At 39.6% G+C, this 18,003-nt stretch overlaps 1 protein-coding gene across 1 annotated transcript in view; it reads right to left on the bottom strand.

Moving 5' to 3' along the window:
• Window positions 1–18,003, bottom strand: part of OCA2 (OCA2 melanosomal transmembrane protein) — a 439,010-nt gene that overhangs the window by 69,476 nt on the left and 351,531 nt on the right. The window contains exons 17-21 of the mRNA XM_044285952.1: window positions 17,818–17,875; window positions 9,372–9,480; window positions 8,976–9,103; window positions 7,994–8,053; window positions 5,239–5,343 (exon numbers count right to left, since the gene is read on the bottom strand). Coding sequence (XP_044141887.1) covers window positions 5,239–5,343; window positions 7,994–8,053; window positions 8,976–9,103; window positions 9,372–9,480; window positions 17,818–17,875 — 460 coding nt within the window. The remainder of the gene's footprint in view (window positions 1–5,238; window positions 5,344–7,993; window positions 8,054–8,975; window positions 9,104–9,371; window positions 9,481–17,817; window positions 17,876–18,003) is intronic.

The following is an 18,003-nucleotide window of genomic DNA, read 5'->3' as shown; positions in this document are numbered from 1 at the left end:
TATACATTATACATCTCCATTTTCTGCTCCCTGCACTATATGTAATTATGCTGGGAGCGTCAACTACCCGACGCATTTCTCTCCCCTCTATTCTCCTGCTACAGTAAGTAGAGTAGTGTAATATGCGAGTGTTGGTGTAGGGTGGGTTATGTTACATGAGAAGAAAGGTATTGAGCAGTGGATGCTACCAGGGTGGGTGAAGGGCAGGTTGCCTTTAGTATCCTTATTCAAGAAGTGAGTCACGATTTGGGGTTTATCACAATCTGGAGGTCACTGTCTAGATACAATTTGTGGATAAGTAGTTACAAATATATAGATATAGTAGTTACAAAAAATTTAAATAAAATCTGTGAAGCAACACGCAGAAGGGGGTCAACGTCCCCTGCCCAGGGAGGATTATCATCCTGCAAAAGCTTCCACATTTTATATTTTAAGGTTTAATTTAAAGAGGTGGCATACAAAAGGCAGAGGGATGACACAGAGGACATTGATGGCATAGAGAGGGCAGAAGGGTTGGCTTACCCAGGGGAAAGACTGATGGCATATTAGGGGGTCGATTTTTTTTTAGAGCCCATTTTATTTTTTTCACATAGCTGGCTTTATTTGTAATATAACTAATAAAACTACATACCATGCAGACACTAGTTTGACTCAACATCAAGGGTTGTTCAAAGCCTTTAAGCAAAAAGTTATCATTTCTGTGCTTGACCAAATAATGCAGGCCTTGAGAATGTAGTAAGTGAACCATTACTTTAGCAAGTGCCCCATCATCATTTTGTGCTTCATTTTTGCTGAAGATACTAAACACTGGCTCCAGAGTGTATATAGGAAGAAAATAGATGCTGGAAATATTTCACTTTAGGGCATTCAGATTGTTCTGCTAATATTGAATGTACGTTTCAATACTGTGGCTATTTATGATGAATAATTGACTTTATTGATGAGCAAGTAACAACAGCCTTCAAAGAAAGCCTTAAAATAATGAGCAATGTATTTTTAGCAGTGCGCAAGCAATGTTCAAACAGCAGAAAAGCTTTTCAAAGATAAAACGGTGGATGAAAAAAATATTCATAGTTTAATGACCCAGTTTGTTTTATTTTAGCAAGTCTGAAAGAATATTTCGATTCATATTTGGGATGGAATAAAGCCTTAACGATTTGTCTTTCATCTTCATTGCCGCATTATTAGGAAGGTTTCAAGGTTTTAATCAAACATATGTGGTACTGTATTTACAACTACCTCCTCATGGAGTTATGGTCTTCTGTATAGTTCTTAGACGCTTAAAGTGGATGTCCAGCCCAGCGCTTCACTTTTTCCATAATTCCCAATGTAGTGAATTAGAGGATAGGATATGCCATCAATATCAGGTGCAGGTTCCACTTATAGGATCAACACACCAATCTCTAGAACAGGCCCCACAAAGTGAAAGAGAGCATATTGTGCAAGTGTGGCCACCTTCTATTCACTTCTATGGGAGTTTGAAAATAGCCCAATGTTGGCTCTGCCATTTCTGGTAGTCCTGTAGAGGTGAACAGAGAGGGGGCCATGGATGCATGGTTAACTCTCTAGTCACTTCTATGTGACTTCTGAAAATAGCCAAGCTTCTTTGCTCAGTTATTTTTGGAACTTCCATGGAAGTGTATAGAGAGGATGCCACAAATGCACAGTGAGTTCCAGTCACTTTCAGCACCCATTTCTAGAGATACTGTAGGTGCAGGTCCCACATATAGGACCAGCACCTGACATTGGTGTTGTATCCTAGTGATATGCCACTAATGTCTCAGAGGACACAACTCTTAAGAATGAGCTCAAATAGTAGCGCTCACAATTCAAAATTTTGATCTATGCCATAGCCATAGAGTGCCTGCCCCTTGCATAAATTCACTACTGTAATGCTTGTGAAGCAGCTACAAAAATGCCTATGGCAAGTGTGACAATTGTAAAACTCCAATTATATAACTATCCACTGTATTGTTTATTGTGCCAACCAGTATGTCCATTTATTATTATATTATCTGACAATTGATGGGTACTAATGAGAAACAAACAGTTATGCAACACCATTACAGTGACATATTTATAGCCAAATTAAAACATACAGGAACTATTTATTTGTTACCACAAGATCAATGATGTATACAAAAGATAATAAACCTTTGAATAGATTTTTTTCTACAGGGATCATTGTTTATCTTGATTTCAGATGCACAGTTTTCCTTTTATTATAGCATGCCATAATACAATTTGTGTCTGTTATAGCTGCTTATGTTTCCTTATAGTAAATATTTTAACCAGTTAATAAGAAGCTACTGATTGGAGCCCTCTAGTGGCAAATTCAGTTCAAAACTGTCTTGAACATCTGTGGAGAGACCTGAAATTGGCTGCCCACTGTGGGTCCCCATCCAACCTGAGAGAGTTTGAGAGGATCTGCAGGGAAGGCAGAAAATCCCCAAATCTGGGTGTGCAAACCTTGTGGCATCATACCCAAGAAGACTGGAGGCTGTAATTGCTGTAAAGGTGCTTCAACCAAGTACTGAGTAAAGGGTCTGAATACTAATATAAAATGCAATATTTTCGTTTTTTCTTTTAAAGAAATTAACAAAGATTTCTAACATTCTGTTTTTAACTTTTTTTATTATGGGGTAGTGGTTTCAGAATGATGGGCAAAATTATTATAATAATATAATGCAAAAAAGTGAAAAGGTCTGAAGACTTTCCAAATATATTGCATGTTAGAGGTGAAGGGGAATGGGGAAAAACACACAGGCTAGACTGAAAGAAAATAAGAAAGTGCTTCATATAGAAGGTTAATTGAGCTCTGAACTTACAGCTGCCCAAGCAGGCATCTAAGCAGGTGTTCTAAACAAAACAAGCAATACAGAAATAAGCCAATATATCACAAATTGAAGGTCTCCAAGCATCCAAGCATATCAGCATAGTACTAAAACATGTCTCTTACCACATACACTTACTGTACATTTCACTAACTTTCTTTGATTACATTTCCATTGCAGAATTGCCTATTGTCCTAAATCAAAGCTTAAATCTATGACAACTAAACCAAATCATATTTTGTTATATTCATCCGACTTTATTCAAGTTGTGTTTTGACAAATTATCAGGCGTTTTTCCTGTATCAGGAGTAGTTTAGCAACACATCTTGTGTAATGTTTGCACCATGACTTTTTTTTTTTTTAAGAGAAAACTAAGATATTTTTATAACTTTTATAGTTTGTTAGAGATTTGTAATTAACTAATAAATCATTTGGGACAGATATGGCCTTTTCTGAAGTATAAAATGGACTTAGAAAGAAAAAGCAGGGTCTTATTAAAGCAGTTAATATTGAACAAAATAGCTTTAGTGAATAAGAGTTTAAGTACTCGCTGCATTATTTGAAATTATAAAGGTGACAAACAAACCAGTTCGGGCAAGCAAACAGCAACAAACTGAAAGCTCACAAGATTTAAAAAATATATTAAAAAAAGTCTCGTACCTGAGCAGTCCTTCAAGATATAAAGTAGTTTACTATTTATTTGAGAATGCTTTATACAGTTGATTAAAATTAAGATCTGGGTGTTTCCTCTGTAGAGTACTCGGATACAAGGAATAAAATGGCTTAACTTCATGATAGGGGCTCAGGTGAGATGTGCATAAGGCTACTTTCACACTTGCTTTCGGTGTGGATCCGTCTGGTATCTGCACAGACGGATCCGCTCCTATAAAGCAAACGATGGTATCCGTTCAGAACTGATCCGTCTGCATTATATTTCTAAAAAAAATCTAAGTCTAATTGTTAATCAGACGGATCCGTCCTGACTTTGCATTGAAAGTCAATGGGGGACGGATCCGTTTGAAATTGCACCATATTGTGTCAACGTCAAACTGATCCATCCCCATTGACTTACATTGTAAGTCTGGACGGATCCGTTTGGCTCTGCACGGCCAGGCGGACACCAAAACGCTGCAAGCAGCGTTTGGGTGTCCGCCTCCTGAGCAGAATGGAGGCGGAATGGAGCCAAACTGATGCATTCTGAATGGATCCTTATCCACTCAGAATGCATTGGGGATGTACGGATCCGTTCGGGGCCGCTTGTGAGAGCCCTCAAACGGAACTCACAAGCGAAACCCTGAATGCAAGTGTGAAAGTAGCCTTACTTTGTAATGGAACAACCCATTTAAATGACTTTACCCCCGATTAACATTTAATACTAATACATCCCCTATCTTGTAGATACAGGACAGGTGTCTAAGGTGGGGGGATCCAACCACACTCTTCAGCAGCTCTATAGAGATGAATGGAGCAGCAGCTCATGTGTGATCATCACTGAATCCAAATGGGAGGGAGGGGGACACAGTGGCCCCGTTTTTATGATCTGTGAGTGCCCCAGTAGTCAGACCCTTACGAACAGCACTGATTGGATAGTGTGAGATCCCCTAATAAGCAACACCCATATGTACTTTTATTGCAGACTGTATTAAATTAATTCATAAACTTCTAGCCGGAATAATAGAGGAATTGCACAACATAGTCATAAGAATAGGTGCTCCCGAACTGTTAATTTATGGGAAATGCAAGTAGTTACTAAAAGAGATATGTCAGGAGATATCATAGGTCCCCTTTAAGGATAAATACCATTCAATCCACAGATCTATTAAAAGAAAAGAAAAAAGAGGCAACAAAAATGATAAATGTGACAATAAGAGAGAAATGTATAGTTCATGTACTACTTAAAGCGGGCAAGTAGCCCAACAAACCCATTGAACATACAGTTATTGCTAGTAAAAGTAACTCTAGCAACTGAAAGGCCAGATGTGCTCCGTTCAAAGCTGAAAAGAGAAAAAGGCAGCTTGGCAGGGATCAATCCACAGCACTTCTATTACCAGGCTGCAGTACTAAGCTTACTACAAAGAACACATTCTGATTTGACTGGATCTGAAGTGAAGAATTCTTTAATAACTATAAGCCATATCCAATGATTGAGCAGCACACCTAAATATATAGATTTACCTAGCAGACATTCAGTCAGCAGTTCCATTTTCCTATTAGAATTGAATCCCCAGTAAGGGAACATTTTAGACCTGGACATAGAACGTGTGAGCAGAATTAAAGAGCTATTTAAGCCAGGTGCATCATGATGTGGCCTTTGAATTTGCACTTACTGGTCTCCAGGCAACATCTGAAATGAGAACCTTTTTATTCTTGAAAGACATTTTTCAATAAGTGTCCTTCGACTTACCATTGCAGCAGTAAAAGGGATGTTGTCAATTAGAGATGAAGCTAAAGCTGAAACCCATACTACTAATATGATTGCAACTGCCAGCCTTTCATCTTCAGGAACTGCCTATTAAAGAAATTATTATTCAGAGATATGATTTTAATAGTATAATGTACGCATAAGTATAATTGCGGGAAATCATTTACACGAAATCTGTTGATGTTGGAAAGACTACTGTAATTTTCTATATGCATATCAATTAGTATACATAAACATTGATAAAAGAAAATTGTAAACATGAATTAATGGTGCCAAGTCTATTTTAGAAATTAAGATTACTTTATACTTAATATACATGTATCCAAGACAGGATTACATTGATTAAATGCAGTACACTATAAATGATAAGGAGTTCTATACCTCCTATTTTTTTAGCATGTTCGTTCCACAATAGTGGGGGTGGGGGATCATTTACAAAGGCTTTTTGCTCATATTCTGGCTTTAAAGAGTCATCAAATTTGGTGGAAAGAGCTTAGTGAAAGGAGATAAAGCAAGAACAACAACAAACCTACACAATTCTTAGCAGGAGTAGGATTAAGTGTCTGGAGATGGAACCTCACAGATATAACACATCTATTAAGAGGCCTGTGCCTTAATAGATTGGTTGCATGTTTTGCCAGTGGGTTTTTTATTAAAACTGGCGTCTTTCTAATGCCAGTCCTTAGTAAATGAATTCCATTGCTTTGATTTAGAGTAACTAAATTAAGGGACCAAAACGTTTTGGTTTGCCTGATCAATATGAGAGTGGAAATTAAGGTGCAACAACATGCAGACAGAGCGAGGGAGCCAGTCATGAGATTTTAGTGCTCCAATTGCTTGCAATGACAGCCTGTGGCCTTGTAAAGGTTCCAAGTCTTGTGATAAAAAACTGCTTGCAAAGCTGTGTCTGAGGCATTACATAGAATTACTGGAGATAGACTTTAATAGCATGCTACTAAAGTCTATGGTAGAAGTCATCAGAAGATCACATGTACAAGTCCCCTAAAGGGACTAAAATTGACAAAAAACTTATTTTTTTTATTAAAAAACTAAAATATTAAAGCTCAACCTCTTCCCACACAATTTTACACATCATAAATAATTTTAAAAAATAACAGGTATAGCCGATGTCTAAAATGTCCAAACTATGAAAACAGCAAAACATTTTTCCTGCATTAATGCCATAATGGAAAAAATATATATAACTGCTTAACTATTTGAAGTGATCTAAAAGTTGTACAGAAAAACAACAGGTCACCCCTCAAGAAACAAGATTGAAATATTAAAAAAAGTTATGGGGGTCAGAAAGTGGAAATTTTTTATTTTTTTCAAAGCTTATTTATATTTTTAAATAGTAAACCTTAAAGACTATGCAAATTTTGTAATCCTACTGATTCACAGAATAAGTTTGTAGTGAGCATTTTAATAATGAAACAAAATAATGGAGGAATTGGGTTTTATTTTTTATTTTCAATTTCACCCCACAAAGAACTTTTTTCCATCTTTAAATACAATATATGGAAAATTAAATGGTGTAATAAAAAATAAATAAATAAAATTGTCCTGCAAAAAAATAAGCCCTTCTATAGGCATGTAAACAAAAAAATTTAAAAGCTGTGTTTTGGAATGCAGAAAGGAAGAAAAAAATGCAAAAACAAAATTTAGCCTGGTCCTTAAGGGGTTAAATAAAGGTACAACTGGGTGGTACCAGTTGAGGCTATGTCCCTACAGTCTTATACTATCCAATTTATGCTGCTATTGTCAGACTGCGCAATACCAATAGCACATAGTTTTACATGCTGGCGATAAAGCTCCACAGTAAATAATAGGGGTTGGTTATGTGCTATACAGTAGTAATGCAGTTACTATACTGACTGCTTACCAATTGGACCGTGTACAATTGAAATATGGAGCACCATTATTAGCAGGAATGTAGTAGGGCCACAGTGAAATCCTTTGTTTTCCACTAAGGTTTAACCATAATGTCATCCAAAATATAGCTTTCAACAAATAGGCATAAAGTACAGCAATTGCATAGGGTACCTACTGTATAGGCATCCTGTTCAATATTTTTGTATTTCTAGTGTTTTAGAGGGTTGTACATCATTGTTGATTGCAGATAAAGCAAGGTTATAAATTGATCAACGATAAATCTCGGTGTTGTATAAACCCTATAGCTGATCACCACAGGTACTATTATTATACATTTTAGTCTCTTTAAATTGCTACCAACTTTATATTTCTGTACATATTGCTATCTAATATTTTGGCGATTATTTAAAATTATTAATTCATGTAACCTGAATTTTCTTCTTTTATGAACAAATTATAAATAAAACTTCAAAGAGGAGGTTGTGGCATCATACTACTTAGATAACTTGCACCAATATTTGGCATAAAAACTAAAAAGTTTTTATTTTTCTGTAGATTAAAAGAAATTGATGTAGAGGAATGATACATGCATGAGGAACTTAATATCAAAAATAATCCCACGTTATACACCACCCCTCTGGTTCAGTAATACATGTAACACAGTATCCTTCATAACATCTTAAGCCTTCAAGAGGTTGTCCAATAAACAACTAAAGCAATGAATTAGGAGAGTTCTGGATCCATGTGAAGTACAGGGCTGGTTCTGGTTTTGTTAGAGATTGTCATGCACTGTACGATAACGGATTTTCAATGTTTACAGAATTAATGGCTAAATCCCTTTATTGTTTTCCAGGGCTCAGCTCACCTTTATCAGTACTGCAGTTTGTTCCCCTATGTAATCTATTAAGTGCAGATTAGCCAAAGCCTAAAAAAAGAGAGTTATACAATATTAGATAAACCAGTTAAGAAGCCAGTTATTTCTTAATGTCTGCATCCAATATGATTTAATTAACAGAGATAATTAAGAGGAAAAGTACCAAGATGTTTATTAAAAAAGGTTGGCCCTTTGCCACAATGTTACAGTATCCTTAAATGCAGTTCTTAAGTATTTACCACATGACAAATAATATTACACTTAGAATTATTCTTATTTTTTTTGGCATTTTCATCTTCCTTTGCCAAATTTTTCAGCTTAAACTTTAAAATATATTTTTTTATATTTTCACATATTCAAAAACAAATCTTTGTCCATCAAAGACAAAAGGTTGCCCTGGGCAATGCACAAATACCAGTACCAACTGCACAACAATACAGTAAGAAGCAGAAAGACATTTGAGATGTTTAGACCACACATTTAAATTCATCCTCGAATTTCCTCAAAAGTAATATTCCAAGTGAATCTGAGTCTTTTGCAGCTTTATTTGGATGAATCTCTTAAAATGGTGACCACTATTTTATAGGCCAGAAGACCAAAAAAAAAGGAGGCATCTGCCACCAAAAAAAATGGATAATTTTTGGACCATGTTTTAATTAATAAAATCAGACATCACAGTGTGTTACTACCAGCTACCATCCATTAACCTATAGCCATATATATTGCTGTCAGTTTGACATTACTGTTGTCTTTGCCTGGAATAGCTTGAAATGTGTTGGGTACAGTCCTAGGAGACAGAGTGTCATGAATGACTTTTCATGGCAATTTGTGTGAATTGTGTAGAATTTATTTGTACAGCAATTGGACCTGCCAACCAATTCATTAAAATAAATAGAATTTTAGAAAATCTGCTAATCTCTAGGTGTGATGGAACAGTGAAGAATAGAAAACATTTGTTGTTTACAGTCCATACCTCCATTAACACAAAGAGTGCAGCAAAAAATAGCAAGGTTGCCCATTCCACTCGATGCAGAATCATTTCAAAATCATGAATGTCCGCAAGGACAAGTAGCCACAAGGAACCCAAAACTGCAATCCATCCTGTATTGGAAATAGAGATGTATAGCTAGGGTAAAGGACACAATAATGTAGCAAGTTGCTCAAATCATAAGACTGCCTATTTTAAGTAATAGCTTATCAGCACAACATGAATGAATTGGGTAATTGACACAAATGGTACAAACTTATTAACACCCCTGGTGGCTATTATGTACTTTAGTTATATCAATAAGAAACGCTACCTTTGAAATGTCCTTTTTTTTTTCTTTTGCATTATTTATAGAAGTGAACAAGAAATAAGCAATCTTACCAAGGTCCAGGTGGATTTCAGGGACAAATGAATTAAGGAAGAACATGAAGATAACAAATCCCAAGATAGATAAACATTTGATTAGAAGGATCTTGTCCGTAATCCTATGCTGTTTCCACAAAAAAAAAGAGAAGAAAACAAAAAAGTGTATAAAAATGACTCCCACATAAAAAAAATTTATACATACAATGTTTGTACTGCTAAATTTGCAGTACTAATATAAATATATATATCTATATCTTTGTAGAAAATCTTCTATTTACAAATAAATGGGCACCAATCCAAATCCTTATAGAGAATCTCCCAGTGTCAGATGTATAGATTGAAAATACCAATAAGACGACACAGGGTATCAAATAAAATACTCAGTTATTGATTTAATTTAAAAGGGAGTCTGTCACCACAATTTGACAATATAAACTGCTTACATGGCGATCTAGCACAACTACACAAGATTCCAATGGTACCTTTGTTGTATTCTTCTGACTTTCACCAGCTGAAAAAAAACATAGTTTTATCTATATGCAAATGAGGACTCTCTTCATATTACCCCACCCCAGCCTCTTGCTGGTCCCGCCCCATAAGGCCGTTTTATCATCCCAAGTATCGGTCGAGATCCGGCATGTGCGCAGTTCGGCGCCGGCCGAGGCATACACACTATGATGCCCATTGTGGGGAGCAGCATCGCTTCATGTTGTGCGCATGCGCCGGCGGACTGCACAAAACCAGCGGCAAGGGGGCGGACCGGAAGCAAGCAGGGAGACTGGAAGCAAGCCAAGCGAGAGAAAGAGAAGTATATCCACATTGCAGTGCGTATGCCCGGGCCGGCGGTGAACTGCGCACATGCCGGATCTCAGCCGGTACTTGGGATGATGAAACTGCCTTACAGGGAGGGACCAGCAAGAGGCTGGGGAGGGGTAATATGAAAAAGGCAGAGCAGCCTGGGCACCTACAACAAGAACTCCGTCCCTGGGCACTTGCGAGCCCTCATTTGCATATTGATGCAATTTTTCAGCTGGTAAAAGTCAGAAGAATACAACAAAAAGGTACCATTGGAATCATGTGTAGTTGTGCTAGAGAGCCACGTAAGTAGTTCATATTGTCAAATTTTGGTGACAGACTCCCTTTAAAAAAATATAAAAATTTCGACCAAAGGTAATTTCAGACACATAGAAATATAAACTCAAGGGAGAAATCCCTTCAAGGTTAGAAGTGTTCGAAATATTCTATCTATTGTATTAAATAGTTGCACAGGTAAGAAAAAGCTAAAGTGCTAAGTCACAAACAAGTAAAAGCTAATGTGCTATCAAAATATTAAGAGGTGCGACAGTGGGAAATTAAAATATTAACATGCATCAGTAATCAATACCTGGGTGTAAAGTAAAATGAATATCACCCAAGAAAGCCGCATGCCCAGACTGTTCTTCACCTAATGCTTCATCAGGGGATTATACATTAGGTGAACTACACATTGGGGCGCAGTGGTTCCTTGGTAGTTAAAAAATTTGAATATCGAAAAAGTTTACTTATTTCAGTAATTCAATTCACAAAGTGAAACTCATTATATAGATTCATTACATACAGTGATCCATTTCAAGCGTTTATACCTTTTGTTGTATTTAGATTATGGATTTCCGTTAATAAAAACTCAAAAGTCTGCATTTCCGAAAATTAAAATATTGTGCAAAAGTTAAATATTGTAGACTCATGGTGTCATACTCTAATCATACTGATGAATATAGATGGCCTTGAGGTTCACGGTGAACTTTTGCGGCGATTCGCCAAACATGCGAACATATGGCGATGTTTGCATGCGCCATATTCATTTGCATTGAGCCGAACTTTGACCCATGATACATCCATCAGGTGGGACAGGACAGCCAATTGAGATGTTTTAGCACATGGACACACCCCCACCTTATAACAGAACCCGATCTTGCAGCGATTTTACATTCTGTATTTTTCCAGTGTAGGGAGAGGTTGCTGTGTGGAGCAGGGACAGACTGTTATGGACACCAAATGCTAGCTAATAGGGTCACAAAAGTCCTTTCAAGGACTGGTATATAGGTGTGCTATCAATAGGTGTGATATACTTATAATATACTTTCTTACATAGAAAATATATTATAGTGCATTTGTATTGTGCAGCAGTTGTGTGCGGTTCTGCTGCGATATCGCAGCTATATAGATGGACAAATGCTATTGGAATAACGAAGTGCAACTGTTGTATTATACCTGTTGCCCCAAAAAGCACTGATTGAGGGGTGTGATATACCTATAATATACTTTCTAACATAAAAAGTATATAGTGTATTTATATTGTGCAGCAGTTGTGTGCGGTTCTGCTTTGATACCACAGGTATATAGAGGGACAAGCGCTATTGTAACAACTTTTTGCAACAGGTGTGAAATACCTGTTGCCCAAAAAAACTGATTGAGGGGTGCAATATACCTGCTTCCACAAAATATTAATTAAGGGGTTTGATATACCTGCTTCAACAAAATACTAATTGAGGGGTGCGATATACCTGCTTCCACCAAATATTGGAGGCCTACGATATACCTGCTACTAGAAAAAACTGATTAAGGGGTTTTTATATACCCGCTTCCAAAAAATACTGATATGCCTGCTTCCACCAAATATTGATTAAGGGGTTCTCTATACCCGTTTCTACAAAATACTGATTGAGGGGTGCCATATACCAGCTTCCACAAATTCTGCTCTTCTCTAGGGACTTAGGGACAGAGTCATTTTGAAAATGACTGGCAGAGGAAGAGGCAGGCCGTTCTGCAGTGGTGTTAGAGGTCTGGCAGGTGCACCAGGCAGATGCATAAGTGGGAGAAGGCGCATGCGATTACTTCAAAGGACACACCAGAGTCGGTTGAGTGGCTCATTTAGCCTTCCACTTCTGCACCCTCCTCACTCTCTGCTGTGTGCACCCCCAAAGACACTACCACCACCACTACCACCATAGCCTCTCAACCCTAATCAGAGGAATTATTTTCCCATCCATCCCCTGACCTTACCGATGCACAGCCATTCTTAGCATTGGATGAGGAAGAGGAGGTAGCAGCGGCCGCCACCCAGCGGTCTGACAACAGTACCCAGATCAGCCCAAGGAGCGAGGTTCCCGCTGTTGCTACCCAGAGATCTCAAATGTCAGTGGTGGTGAAGGTGACAATGATTATGTGTCAATGCACGTCACGTGGGTGCCCACAAGAGAGGAAGAGGAGGGGAGTTCAGAGGGAAAGATGGAGCAGCAGAGAGGGAGGAGAAGGAGGAGAAGCAGGCAGAGCTCGCAGGGCACAGGAGGCAAAAACCAGACTGCAAATGTATCTGGGGCGACCCATCCACCATGCACAGTCACATCTGGCGCTCCTGACGTGGCACACGGCTCCGCAGTGCGGGCTTTTTTTTTTTTACGTGTCCGCTGCTGACCATAGGGTTGCCAACTGCAGCCTGTGCGGTCAACGCGTAAGTCACGGTAAGCCCAACACTTACCTAGGGACGATTGCCTTAAGAAGGCACCTGGCCTCCCTTCACTGAGCCCAGTGGGAGTAACACTGTCAGAACGCACAAAGTCACACTCCTGGTGCTCCATGTCCACGTCTCCTTCTCCTCCCATTTGTCCTCCACTCCATCTTCCACCATGCCACGTCTCGTTCATCTGGCAGAAGGCAGGCTTCTGTGGCCCAAATGTTTGTGTGTAAAAAGTTGACGACGCCGGATGACCCTCTTGCCTAACGGCTGACCACTGGCCTGTCGGAACTGCTAGCCCACCAAATACTGCAATTTAAACTGGTGGACTCGGAAGACTTTAGAAAATTTTTGCCCATTGGCACACCACAACGGAAGGTCCCCGGAAGCAAATATTTCTCCCAGAAGGGCATCCCACAGCTATATGGCCACGTTCAGCGGCAAGTGAACTTATCTCTGGCACACATTGTCGGTGCCAAGATACATCTGACCACAGACACGTGGTCTAGCAAACACGGGAAGGTACATAACTTTTGCTGCCCACTAGGTGAACCTTCTGACAGCAGTCAAGCATGTAACCCATGGCTCCCATGTGGATTTGGTGTTACCGCCACGGATTGTATGCATGCCTGCCTCTTCTCCTACTCCAGCCTCCATCCCCTCCTTGGCTGACTCCTTTTTCCACTGCTACTGCCTCTTCCACTGCTCCCCCCAAACTCCCCAGAACCTATTCGACGTGCCAGGTGATATGTTTTCATGCTAAGCTGCGGCTGTTGTGTCTGAAAGCCAAGAGCCACACAGGTCCTGCACTGCTTTAAGCTTTGCGGTCACAAGGCAATCAGTGGCTAACCCCACTCAATTTGACAGTTGGTAAAGTGGTGTGCGACAACGGTGCCAATCTGCTGAGTGTGCTGAAACAGGGCACAATGACACGTTCCGTGCATGGCACACATCCTGAACTTAGTCGTACAGCGATTCGGTCACAAATACCCCGTGGTCCAGGTCATCGTGCAGCAGGAAAATATCTGGGCATTTAAGCTCTTACATGGCCATGGCTGCCTGTCAGACGTCTGATTTGCGACAACCCAATGCGCTGGAAATCCACCTTGTATATGCTTAATAGCCTGCTCCAGCAGCAACATGCCATTAACGACTACCTGTACGAACTCTGCAGAAGGACAGGTTGTGGGGAGCTTGGCTTCTTTTCACCGTGCCAGTGGCTGCTCATGTGTGACGCATGCAGACTTCTACTGCCATTTGATGAGATAACCAAACTGGTCAGTCCCAGCCAGGGAGCCAGTGACATTAAGCTTTCTTTCTGGAGCGTGCATTGCATTGTGTCATTGATCAAGCAGTCGAGAAGCAGGAGCTAGAAGATGAGGTAGTCACAATGCTGAATGAATTCCTAGGGGGGCGGGGCTGCTCCGTCTGAGACAAGTCAGTAGGAGTCTGAAGAGGAGTCAGAGGAGGAGGAGGAGAAAGAAGAGCAAGCTTTGAGGGGGACATTAAACTTTTTCGCGGATCACTGGTGTTGTCTGTGGCTGAGCGGAGGAGACAGAGGACGACATTCTCCTTGACGATGAGCAGGAGACAGGCCGCTCCACCGCTTCCAATTTAGTGCAAATGGGGACCTTCATGTTTCAGTGTTTGAAGAGGGACCCCCGTAAAAAATGCATAAAGGGCAAGGTCTAGTACTGGGTGGCAATGTACTTAGACCCCGGGTACAAACATAAAATGTTGGACATGTTACCAGCATCACAGAGGACTGGCAGAATGCAGCATTTCCAGGCCTTGCAGTGAGAGATGCTGCTTTCTGCTGTTGCAGTCGCTAGCAGCAGAATTTCTACCCACAGCTAAATAGGTGCAGGTACCAATCCTACCGCACATGCAAGAAGAGGGCGGTTTGAAGATGTGTTGGTCACTTCGGATAGATCATTCTTGCAGCATCCCATCGAAAGCCGCCCTCTGGATCCAGCCTCAAGGAACACCTAGACCGATAGTTGCCCGACTACATTGGGTTAACGGCCGATGTGGACGCTTTGAGAAGCAAGGAACCTCTGGACTACTAGGTGTGCATGCTTGACCTGTGGCCAGACCTGGCACAATTTGCCATTTAACTCTTGGCTTGTCCCTCATCGAGTGTCCTGTCTGAAAGGATGTTCAGCGCAGCAGGAGGAATCTTGACCGATAAGTGCACTAGCCTAGCTCACGACAGTGTGGACTGCCTCACATTTCTAAAAATGAATAAGGCATGGATCTCAGAGGAATTGTGACGACCATGTGTAATTTAATTTCCTCTCATATCCGCCACCATCCAGAACAAAGAATGGTCCTAGTCTTATGTACAGTGCTGCCCATAATTATTCATACCCCTGGCAAATTTCGACTTAGTTACTTTTAATCAACAAGCAAGTAATTTTTTGATGGGAAATTACATAGGTGTCTCCCAAAAGATAAGATGTACAAGAGGCATTATTGTGGAAAAAAACAACATTTCTTAGCTTTTATTACCTGTGCTGGCCAGGAGGATAGTTAGAGAGGTGAAAAAGAATCCAAGGATCACCACCAAGGCCATCCTGGTGAATCTGGGCTCTGCTGGTGGCAATGTATCAAGGCAGACAATCCAACGGACACTGCACAATGCAGACCAAGGAGGACGCCAATTTTCCAGATAAGGCACAAAAAAGCTTGCTTGGCCTTTGCAAAAGCTCACTTGCTCAAAGACTACTTCTGGTCTTCTGTGTTATGGTCAGATGAAACAAAAATTTAATTGTTTGGTCACAATGATGTTTCCTTCATTTGGCGTAAAAAAGGAGAAGCCTTCAACCCAAAGAACACCATCCCCACTGTCAAACATGGTGGTGGGAACCTAATGCTTTGGGGGTGTTTTTCAGCCAAAGGACCAGGGAACCTAATCACAGTAAATGGCACCATGAAAAAAGAGCAATGCATGAGGATTCTCAACGATAACATTAGGCAGTCTGCAGAGAAACCTGGCCTTGGGCACCAATGGACATTTCAGCATGACAATGACCCAAAACACATAGCAAAAGTGGTGAAGAAATGGTTAGCAGACAACAACATTAATGTTTTGGAGTGGCCCAGCCAGAATCCAGACTTGAATCCAATTGAGAATCTGGGGAGGGAGCTAAAGATCAGGGTGATGGCAAGAAAACCCTCCGACCTGAAAGATTTGGAGCTCAATGCTAAAGATGGATGGGAAAAAATACCTGTGGAGACATGCAAAAAGCTGGTCTGCAATTATAGGAAGCGTTTGATTGCTGTAATAGCCAATAAAGGCTTTTCTATTGATTATTGAAAAGGGTATGAATAATTTTGGAAAAGACACTTTTTGCTCAAATGTAAATAAAAGCTGAGAAATGTTTTTCCCCCACAATAATGCCTCTAGTACATTGTCTTATTATCTTTTGGGAGACTCCTATGTCATTTCATAGTAACATAGTACATAAGGCCGAAAAAAGACATTTAGTTCGGCTTGTTATCCTGCAAGTTGATCCAGAGGAAGGAAAACAAAAAAATACCCTGTGAGATAGAAGCCAATTTTCCCCACTTTAGGGGAATAAAAAATTCCTTCCCGACTCCAGATTCTCCCGTCAAAAAATTACTTGCTGGTTGAATAAAAGTAACCAAGTCAAAATTTGCCTGGGGTATGATTATGGACAGCATTGTATATACAGTGGCATAAAAGGCCTTTTTTGTCAGGTGAATGCCTAATTTTCGGTGCCTCAACTCCAGTGGCCTACGATAAAAATATGTTATCCAATGACCACCTAATGTACCTCGAGACACATAATCACTAGTTATTTTCTGTCAGGTGAATGCCTAATTTTTGGGGCCTGTACTGGCCTACAGTAAAATTGTTATCCATTGACAGTATAATATACCTCCAGTCATATAATCACTTGCTCTTATCCGTCAGGTGAATGCGTACTTTTGGGGGCCTATACTCCCCTGGCCTAAAATAAAAAAAAATGTTCTAGGCTCCATCAGGGCACATTTGAGAGTTTCCCTTTAAGATGCATAAAAATGGCCCCTGATTAAAATAATATTTTTTGTGGGAATTTTTGCCATTGATCCCCCTCTGGTATGTAACTATCCATGTTGTGGGACTATTTGTATACTTCTAGTAAGTATTTGGTGGCTGCAAATATGATCTGAAGGTTTGTCAGGGTCGCCTTTCATTAAAGTGAATGGGGTTTGCCACGAACAAGCGGTTCGCGAACATTTCATCGCAAACGGGCATTCGTGAAACGTCTCGGCCGATGTTTGTCCATCACTACTGATGAAGACTGCTGACTTGTTGGTATTTTAGTAGTGTAACATCAGGGTATAGTTATTATATTAATAAATTAGGCAATAACTGTATGTTACCCATAATTTCACAGAAAACAGCTAATTTTCCAGATCTCTACTTCTACTTCAAATTTTTAAGCATAACCACTGAGACATTTAAAAAGGAATGTGAAGTCATAAAAATTGTCTTTTTTATTCCAAGCACTTTTGTTCATAGCCCTATGTCTGGTATTGCACCTTAGGCTTACATACTAAGCTAATCTGGTCCATGTACAAGAATGGAGAGGTCTGTGAAGGTTCTCATTTATCTAGGTCATGTTGTATCAGTAGTAATAGTAAAAGTTAGAGTGACTGTACCATTATTTTTTCTTGAAGATGTTTCGCTAGCCATCCAACTCAATGTAGCATTCTTAATTAGAATGCTACATTGTAATTGAGAAAGCCAGTCGGATGACTAGTGAAACGTCTTCAAGAAAAATACAAGTCCAGTTGCTCTGGCTTATTACTACTAACATAATGGAGAGGATTTTAGAGGGTGGTTGTGAAGGGTAGAAACACATCCAATGAATCTCAAGTGAAATACATTAACCTTATTATCATATTCATTACCAGTTCATAAGCGCAGATAAAAGAAAAATAACCAGAAATGCATACTTTTTTATGAAGTTCTTGAATGTTTGTCTCCCAGTTTTTGTCTTCTTGTGATATTTGCCTATAGAGCAATAAATGATGCATCTATTAAAACTTACAGATCTCATAGTGTACATTTATTGGATTAAAAAGGAATTAGAACAGTGAGCGTTAGAGTGTCCCCTATAGTACCTTAAAATGTAAGATCGT

The sequence above is a fragment of the Bufo gargarizans genome, chromosome 3, assembly GCF_014858855.1.
Source record: "Bufo gargarizans isolate SCDJY-AF-19 chromosome 3, ASM1485885v1, whole genome shotgun sequence".
In the NCBI taxonomy this organism is placed as follows: domain Eukaryota; kingdom Metazoa; phylum Chordata; class Amphibia; order Anura; family Bufonidae; genus Bufo; species Bufo gargarizans.
Note: the sequence above shows the minus strand (reverse complement) of the source record. Positions and strands in the feature narration are given on the sequence as shown.